The 9,338-nt window shown below is 23.6% G+C and overlaps 2 protein-coding genes across 3 annotated transcripts; both read right to left on the bottom strand.

Moving 5' to 3' along the window:
• Nucleotides 1–4,283: 4,283 nt before the first annotated feature.
• Nucleotides 4,284–6,948, bottom strand: LOC123268745 (GRIP and coiled-coil domain-containing protein 1). The gene is made up of 8 exons (XM_044734096.1): nt 6,778–6,948; nt 6,622–6,689; nt 6,404–6,559; nt 6,184–6,329; nt 5,869–6,112; nt 5,394–5,712; nt 4,575–5,331; nt 4,284–4,491 (listed from the first exon to the last, which is right to left on the bottom strand). Exons 1-8 carry the CDS (start codon nt 6,836–6,838, stop codon nt 4,320–4,322), a joined length of 1,923 nt encoding a protein of 640 aa, XP_044590031.1. The 5' UTR covers nt 6,839–6,948; the 3' UTR covers nt 4,284–4,319.
• Nucleotides 6,949–7,169: 221 nt separating this feature from the next.
• Nucleotides 7,170–8,571, bottom strand: LOC123268746 (D-aminoacyl-tRNA deacylase 1). Of its 2 annotated transcripts, XM_044734097.1 has the most exons (5): nt 8,493–8,571; nt 8,108–8,274; nt 7,897–7,987; nt 7,579–7,814; nt 7,170–7,400 (listed from the first exon to the last, which is right to left on the bottom strand). In XM_044734097.1, the coding sequence occupies exons 2-5, from the start codon at nt 8,148–8,150 to the stop codon at nt 7,294–7,296; spliced, it is 477 nt and encodes a 158-aa protein (XP_044590032.1). In that variant the 5' UTR covers nt 8,151–8,274; nt 8,493–8,571; the 3' UTR covers nt 7,170–7,293. The 2 variants fall into 2 exon arrangements, with proteins under 2 accessions (XP_044590032.1, XP_044590033.1); XM_044734098.1 differs by lacking the exons at nt 7,170–7,400; nt 7,579–7,814; nt 8,493–8,571 and having other exon boundaries at nt 7,893–7,987.
• Between the last annotated feature and the right edge of the window lie 767 nt (nt 8,572–9,338).

Raw genomic sequence — 9,338 nt, 5'->3', positions numbered from 1 at the left:
AAATATTTTTTGATTTTAATTAATTCGCCATGACGTTCTTATATTTTTTTACATTTTTTGTGGACAAGATTTTAATATATAATTAAAATTACGTAAATAACAAGAAACAATTTTTTGAAATATTTTTATGAAAACGTTTTGTAATATAATAATTATATTTAATAATTTTCTAAATGTATTGACTTGACACTTAGATGTTGAAATTTTATTTTTTCTTTAGACAATCATGATAATTTTTGTTTTAAAATTAAGTATTGTATAAATCTATTAAAATTAAATAAATTCTCGAAAAATGTTAATTTTTATCAAAATAAAATAATGAATTTCATCAGACTGAATACAAATCGTTAACGATAGATAAATGCGTTGAATTTTGGCAAGATTGTTGAATTTGGCTGTAAAGTAGATAATGTAATTAGTAAATAATTAAATAGATAAATAAATAAAAAGTTATGACTTGATAGAATAAACTTCCGATCGAACTTACAAACAAATCTCATGTTTAATCCACATAACTATAATCTAGTTAAAACAATATTTGTCTAATATTTTCTGTAAATAAAGCTCATAAAATTGGGTACATTAAACACAGTTAAGAATTAAATAAATAATAAAAAATGAATAATTAAAATAAACAAGAAAATTAATTATAAAAGAAATAGATAAGAAGTTTAACTAATATTTAAAAAACCGTTGAAATGACTAGGTATATGTATATGTACGTGTATATGTGTATCACGGGATGTGTAGATTATTAAGAAAGATCAATGAAGCAGGATTAGGTTAAAAAAAAATAATTATTCAAAGTATATATATTGTAACAATGATGAGCCTTTGTGTTCGGAATTGTTTACTCCCCATGATTAAAACTCCAAAGTTATCAATAACTTTTTCCATAAAGTGTTCTATCACTTTCATTTGTAAATACTTTTATTAAACAATTAATTAATTATTATTAAATAATAATTACCATAGATTGCCTCAATACTAAAGTTATTATTTGTCATTAAAGTGTTTAAACAAAACAAATAATAACTGATTTATTTAAACGTAAGACATTTTGCACTGGTTTCATTTTATTATTAATTATTTTTTGTTAATAATTTGATAACTAAACATGCCTTCCTTGGAAGTAAAATGTGCTTCCTTTAAATTCGATACAATAATTTAAGTTTATTAATAATTACTTAAACAAACTAGAGTGAAATGTCTTTTGTTACGATTCCGCTCAAAAACCGAAAGGAAAAAAAAAAATTAAATTACTATACATAATTTTTTTACTTACGTAAAATAATAATTAAAAAGTAAACAACTTTCCAGTATTGATCAGTAAAAACTTGGGTAATCTAATAATTAATTTTTTATCTAAATGTCTTTCGTTTTATTTCTCTCTATCCCTCGTTTTTATTATCTGAGATATTATTATTATTATTATTATTATTATTATGTTAATTAATAAATGTATAAATAATGTGTAGTATGATGATAAAAACCGAGAGATGTTAATTAGCTGCCATACCCAAGTGACTGTGATCTAGAAAAACAGAACGGCGGCTATTTGACAATGTATATACCGTTTTCTTCATCATACAGTAATTATTATCGCTATTATTTTTATTTCTTCATTAATTATTATTTCTATCATTATCGCTATTACTATCACTATTCTTTTAATTATTTACATAATTGTGAACAACAAAAATTAATTATAAATTACTAGTAAAAATTATGCAATTTTTAAATAATTTTATTTTTTTTTTTTTTTTTTTTTTTTTCGTTAAATATTTTAATTACGGCTATTAATTATATCTCTTTATGATAACTATTATTATTATTATTATTATTATTATTATTGTAATGATAATTATTATTATTATTTTATTGTCTTAAGTTTAATTTTGAAATATGTTTAAACTTGTTACGTAAATGTACATTAATCAAGTATGATATGTTATTGATAAACACCTGGCATATGAAAAAATAATATAAAAAAAAAAAATAAACAAAATGAACAATGAAATGTCTAAATGTATACAGTAAATTATACCATTATAATAACGATAATAAATAAATTATAATTACTAACTCAAAATACCTATACACGTTTCAGGATGAAGAGATCCTACACCATGCGCAAATATCCAATAAAGTATATTGATTATCTAACAAAATATAAAAAATATAATCCGGAGTTCTTCCGGATAATTATTAAATGGCATTCAATAATATAATTGATATAATAATATCAAATAATCATTGTAAATAATATCATTTACACAGGTGCCCTTGTATGATGCTATTTTAGTTAATTGGACCAAATTATAGAGTCAACACCTAGTTATTCTGTATAAATAAATGTGAATGAATGTGTAGTAAATCTTTAAGTAGATTAAACAACAAATAATTAAAACAAAAATTACTTGAATCTTTAAATTAAATTTATTTATTGGTGTTATTATTTTACCAACAATTGTAACGGAAATTATTAACAATTGCTTTGTATTCATAAAATATGTGCCATAATATTGAGGGATAAAGTTAAAAAATGAGAACAGAAACGCAATCAGTATCCGCTTACTCAAATCTTTTATGCATGGGTTAAAATATTTAAGCAATTGAACTTTGTATAAAACAAACAAAAAGTATCACCATCCAGAATCTAATAAATTTTAATCGATGTAGATATCTTTTCAGGTTTCATCTATTGTGAGGTTGTAATTAATGACAAAAAAAAATAATATACTCATTAATAAGTTATTAAATAAAATAACGGAAAGATAATGTAAATTGATCACTTGATGAAAAGTCCAGCGTGAAAATAATGTAGAAAACGTCATGATAGACAGCATATTCGATATGTTATATGCCTTATAAATTGTAATTATAATTATAATAAATTAAAAGCAACGGGCTCTGTAAAGCTAAAATTATTTTGAAATAAGTTTTTTATGGACAAATTCCATACCATTTGTTGGATAGCAGCTACAAAGAAAATTTTCGGCGTATATATTTTTGAATAAAAATTTTAAGAGTAAAAAATGATAAAAAAAAACTAAATTATGAAAGATCCTTAACGATATTAAAACTTAAGTTCTATTCGTGTTAATAATATTTGTCGGTTGGATAGATTATCAAATAACAACTTGTTGATAATTAATTGTCAAGTATAGTATTGTAAGCAATTGTGAGATAAGCAACTATTCAAATGATAACGGCGACTTTAAATAAATGCAGCCTTTAAATAAAAACGACTTTTGACAATTGAGAGCTATTAAATAAAAATAATGATAAAAAAATTATTAAGTCCGTGTTGACAATCGCCAATATTATTATTGTGAACTCTAAAATTGATATGCCTTAATAAGGATGTGAAAGCATTTTAAATTAATTAATTAAATTAACGTTAAAGTTGAATTAAAAATTAATTTACTGTTTATTATCTGTCATTATTATTATTGATTAATCAAACTTATTACAAGAAGAAAAATTTTTTAATTGAAATAGTCAAAAATAATCTGTCCTTTCAAATGCAATAGTTAAAGACACGAGCCCATATTTATACAGAAATTGATTATTAAAATAAACTATAAATTTTAATTGTTTAAATTAAAAATCTAAAAACAGTCCATTGATGAATATTATAATTATAATTTAAATGAAGATGAATTAAAGATTAAATCCTGAAACTAATTTATACTGAAAAATGTTAAGTTGAAAGATGTAGGTTTATCTAGGATTTATTAAATAATTTTATCACGTCGTTTTTCTACGTTTCATAGGCAATATTTATTAAATTATAAATTATAACAGATTATTATTATAGAGTTTATTGTAAAACTGTTTAATAATTGATAAGAATGTATATTACTATATATACATATAGTAATACACTGGGTATATATATATATATATATATATATATATATATATATATATATATATATATATATATATATATATATATATAATAAATGATCAATAATAAATAAATAAATTAATAAATATACATATATATGTATATAAATGAAAATATATATAATATGATATACGTATAATAGTATCGAAAGTGCACGTTAGTAGGATCATATATCTATAAGAAACGCTTGGGAATATTTTTTCAATGCCAATTAACTAACTATTCCATGTAAAAATCAATGTAATAAAATTAAATGCACAATGCTACGTATTTTTATTATATTATATCAATTAATTATTATTATTATTATCTATAAATTACATTTTTTAGTTTTATTTAAAAACTTACCAGCAGATAAATGCTTTTATTTTTTCATTTTATTTTCAATATTTAATTATCAATGTCATTTAAGTCGTTGAATTTTTTCCATTTCTTCATTATTGAACCTCAGTACTGTTGCAATTGCATTCAACATATGTTTACGACTGGACGAATCACTGCTAGTCAAATAATTAACAACTACGTTTTTTAAATATTCTAAATTAGCTCCTTCTCGTGATTTACAAGCTTCAAGTCTAAAATAAAAAAAAAAATATATATTATCATTATCAGCTAAATAAAATACACTCGATAAAGCTAATCGACTGAAATTAATTACCTAGATATTTTAGCTTCCATCGATTTAATTTCATCAGCATGTCTCTGTGTAATCGCCAACAAATCACGCTGATTTTCTCTTAAATTATTTTCCAATTCACTGTTTTGTTTTCTTAAACCTGCAACTTGGATTTCCCGTCTTGATAATTCTTGAGCATAGTGCAGTAAAGGAGGATTATCAACTGAAAGAATCGCAGAAACAAAATCCGTAATAGGTTCAGATGTTTTTTCATTCAAGCCCGCTTTAGATTCTATTGTTGACAGTAAACTGCTATCTTTTTTCATTAACATATTACGAATTGAAGATTTTAGAGTTCTGACTTCTTGGTCCTTTTCTTCAATTACAGAAAAAGAACGTTCGCGTTGACGCAGCAATTGGTGCTCGAGATCAGAAATTTTTCCTCGATACTCGCTTTCTTTTTGCGATAAAATCAACTCAAACTTAGTTCTCTCCTCGTGAAATTGCTGAGACTGCAATTCCATTTTCATCTGCATCTCATTTTCGCGATAATTTAATTCTTTCGTTAACATACGCACTCGTTCTTCTAAATTTTTGCAATAAGTCTTTATTAAATTAACTTCGCTGCTGTCATTTTTATTATCCTTATTGTCTATATGAAAATTATTTTCAAGTGATTGTAATTTAATACTCATTTGCTCTTTGTAAATATCAAAGTCTCGTTGTAATGATTCATACCTTTCTTTATATTCATTAGTATCCTCATTAATGGAATATAAATCAAGGCTTTTCAAAAATTCTACAATAAATAAAATAAATTATTTAAAGAAATAAAATAAAATTTTTTAACAAACTACATACCTTTCATATTTACTAAACTATTTTCCTGGTTATTCATGTCCAATAATCGCGCGTACAATTCACGAATTTTAGCAGCTATTTTATTAGGATCCTCTGTAAAATCTACATCACTATGATCTCTGTGCTCATGTAATTGCAAATCAGACAGTTGATCTTTTAATTTTTGTATCGCATGCTGATCAATTTGCCTTAAACGCTCATAGCCACCAACAGTTTCTGATAATTCTGCAAGTCGTGTTTCTAAACCAACAACACGAGCTTCATGAATTGCTTCTAATGCTTTTGACTGTTGTTCAGCAGCTACTGCTCTTTTTCGTTCCTATATGTAAATATGTCAATCAGTAATATTATATAAAAACAAATAATAATGTTTATTTTATAAATTCGAATTTATATTTATCATAAAATGCATTCCTTGAATTAAGAAACATTTTTTTAACCAGAAAAATCTTTTTCCACAGTATTTAAAATTTACCTCATGGAGAGCAGCACGATGATGCTTTCTCAACTCAGTAATTTCTGCCTGCAAAGATAAAAGCATCGGCGGCGTTTCATTGACAGCAGCCTCAGCTTCTTTTAATTTATTATTAGCAATTTCTAATTCAGCTTCCAATACTTTACTCTGTATTTTATTATTAGCTTGTTTTTTCAATTCTTTTAATTGTTGCTCCAATGATTCTTTAGCGCGTCGCTCATCTGTAACTAATCGTTGAAGTTCTCTGAAAATAAAAATTTATTTGTTTATTTCTTATTCTACTTTAAATTTAAATGATGAATAAAAAAGTTTTACTTTATCATAGCCGAATTATCAGCATATTCCTTCTCTCTCTCATGCCTTTCCATAATCAATTTATATTTAACATTTTCGACTTCCGACTGTACATTGTGTTGAGTTCTTTTTAATTTTTCTTTCAAGTCTTTTATAATTTTTTCGTACTAAAACAATTAAAAATACTCGTTTAATAATAATTCATATTAAATATTAAATATTATCGTGCTTAACCAAGTACCTGATCTCGTTCAACTCTTAATTGACGTCTGTCAGTTTGAAAACTTGCTTCCATTCTAGACTTTTCAGCTGACAAAGTTGCTAATGAATCCATCAAAACGCTCAATTGGTTTTTTAATTCTTCAACAGAATCTTCCTTCTTTTCTAATACTCTTGTCTGTAAATTAATTTTATTGTCACCATTGCAGCTTTAATATTCCATTAATTCATTGTACTTACACTGTCATTAATCTTTTCAATATCACCATTGTTTATTGAATTGTTGTTTTCGTTTTTAGAATTTACATCTGATGAAAAAATAATATTGATTATTTTTTAATAGCTTATTTAGTTAATTTTAAATTTAAATAGACAAGTTCAATCTGTCAAACTTACCATCGCCAGATGATTTTTTTTTATCATTATCAACAACTCTAGTTTTTTTAACTTTATCCATTATTTAATCACTCATATAGTTATTGAAATTATAAAATAAATTATAAATACTTTTTTTGTTAAAATTATTAATAAAAGTTTTATTGTTTACAAAAACTATTTACATATATAATACAGATAAAAACAATTATAAATATGGTTATGTTATTACATTTGACGTGAAAGTTATCAGGTATAAAATGTGACGTCAGACCACATGAGACTTGGCTAATAATTTTTATTTAATCAATCAACTGAGTTTTTAATCATTAAAATTTAAATCACGTAGTTTTAATTTGGACAAGTGTTTAAATTAAAAAATATAAATAAATAAATACTAAATATGTAAGAAATTATTTTTAAATAGCGATTTATTATTTATTTTTGGTAAAAAAAATTCTTACAAAATAGAAAATATCAGAAGTTTATGATTACAAACGTAATAACGAGTAATATTAATCGTGGATAAATATCAATTTATATTGGTACAGATTCAACGTTATCTTTAACTGGAGATTCTATTTCCAAAGTAACTGGCCCGTCATTTTCTATCTGGACGTTCATCATAGCTCCGAATTTACCATCTGTAATAAAATTAATAGATTAATCAATTTAGTTGTCTAATATTTTATTTTATTAAAAATAATGAATTCTTCAAAATTCAACTTCTAATTTTTTTAACAAATTTTTTCTATAACATTTTTATAAATGGAGTCGTAATTTTTCCTTATTTTAGAAATGATTATTAGACAAAATAGATACCTTTAATAAATTCAGGTTTATATTTTCGTTTCAATTCTTCTAAGAAGTTTTTATAAAATGTCTCAGCAGCTGAAGTAGGCATAGCCCGATGAAAATCTAATTTATTTCCTTTCAAAATATGATAAAGAGTGAATTGACTGACACACAAGATTTCGAATTTTTTGTCCATGACATTTAAAGCCCATCTCTTTCCAGTAGCTCCATCAAAAACTTTCAGCTTCAGTAATTTTTCTGCACTAAAATTTTTAGAGTATTTATAAGCTATGTAAGAATTCAATTTAACTGTCATTTATTAATTAATATTAATTAAAGCCTTACATGTACTCAGCATCAGCAATAGTATCATCAGTTTTTATTCCAATTAATACACATAATCCATTACCAATACTGCTGATTACTTCTCCATTGACTGAAAAATAATTAAAAATTTTTTTTATTAATTAATCGAATAAATAAATAATAATTTTGAATGTTTAATGGGCAGTGGCGCATGCGCTGTTTTGTAACTGTAACAAATTAAAATATTTACCCACGACCGACGCTTTTGTAACGCGTTGAACTAAAGCTTTCATGGTATAATAAATATAATAAATTCCGGATTAATTTGAAGAACAAGTTGTCGATGTTTTGATATTTTCAATATTGATATAATCAGATATAAATAAACACAGTATCGGCGTTCAATGTTTACAGACACTGCAAAAATAATTAAATAATAATAATAATAATAAAACGGGATCATCTGAGTGATCCGAACGGAAATGTAGCCATTGTAATAATTGTAAAGGAATTCAAAAAGTAACTTGCTTTCTTACAAGTTATATACATTTAACACTTCATATATAACACTTAATAGAGGTTAAATAATAGTAAATCCTATGTAATAGAATACACATATTAAAACATTTAAATACCATATTTGTGACAAAATTTAACTGTAAGCAATAAAACTTTACAAAACAACGACAATTGATCTGGCTTGTAAGTCATAAGTAAGAAATTAACTGTCGGTAAGGTAAGTTTTGTTAGGTAACTAGCGGTAGAGTATTAAAATTTTATATAGTTAAATTTAAACACAACTTTTTATTACTAAATAAGAATAATTCTTGTTGAAAATATTTATTTTTTTCATTTATTACAATATGCAATAATTGATTATTGAAATAAAACAACTAATTGCTTATTTAATTTGAAATTATTTATTTTTCTTTGTAAAATAATTTTTTTTTTTTAATTATATAATAGTAAAATCAGACTGTTTGAAAGATTACAGGACATAGTTTATTTTCATTTAATAGAATTATTAAATTTAAATGATATTAATAAATTTTTATTTATTTTAAACTTAGACCATTATGTCATTTATTTATATCAATTAAATAAACGATTAGTTGTTATATTTCAATAATAAATCCTTACATATTGTAATAAATAAAAAAAATAAATATTTTCAACAAGAAATATTCTTATTTAGTAATAAAAGGTTGTGTTTAAATTTAACTATATAAAATTTGAATTTACTCTACCGCCAGTTACCTAACAAAACTTACCTTACCGACAGCTAATTTCTTACTTATGATTTAGAAGACAGATCAATTGTCGTTGTTTTGTAAAGTTTCATTGCTTACAGTTAAATTTTTTCACAAATATGGTATTTAAATGTTTTAATATGTGTATTTTATTACATAGGATTTACTATTATTTAACCTCTATTTAGTGTTATATATGAAGTGTTAAATGTATATTTAACTTGTAAGAAA

The sequence above is a fragment of the Cotesia glomerata genome, linkage group LG7 (assembly GCF_020080835.1).
Source record: "Cotesia glomerata isolate CgM1 linkage group LG7, MPM_Cglom_v2.3, whole genome shotgun sequence".
Classification (NCBI taxonomy): domain Eukaryota; kingdom Metazoa; phylum Arthropoda; class Insecta; order Hymenoptera; family Braconidae; genus Cotesia; species Cotesia glomerata.
The sequence above is the reverse complement of the archived record's forward strand: the minus strand, read 5'-3'. Positions and strand labels throughout refer to the sequence as shown.

Excerpts from the sequence above, each read along its gene's own strand:
- LOC123268745 (XM_044734096.1), bottom strand. The coding sequence starts at position 6,838 with ATGGATAAAGTTAAAAAAACTAGAGTTGTTGATAATGATAAAAAAAAA. Across the intron at positions 6,560-6,621 it reads TTGAAAAGATTAATGACAGT|ACAAGAGTATTAGAAAAGAA; the intron begins GTAAGTACAATG and ends ATTAATTTACAG. Across the intron at positions 6,330-6,403 it reads TAAGAGTTGAACGAGATCAG|TACGAAAAAATTATAAAAGA; the intron begins GTACTTGGTTAA and ends TAATTGTTTTAG.
- LOC123268746 (XM_044734097.1), bottom strand. The coding sequence starts at position 8,150 with ATGAAAGCTTTAGTTCAACGCGTTACAAAAGCGTCGGTCGTGG. Across the intron at positions 7,815-7,896 it reads ATTGCTGATGCTGAGTACAT|TGCAGAAAAATTACTGAAGC; the intron begins GTAAGGCTTTAA and ends TAAAAATTTTAG. Across the intron at positions 7,401-7,578 it reads TAAACCTGAATTTATTAAAG|ATGGTAAATTCGGAGCTATG; the intron begins GTATCTATTTTG and ends ATTTTATTACAG.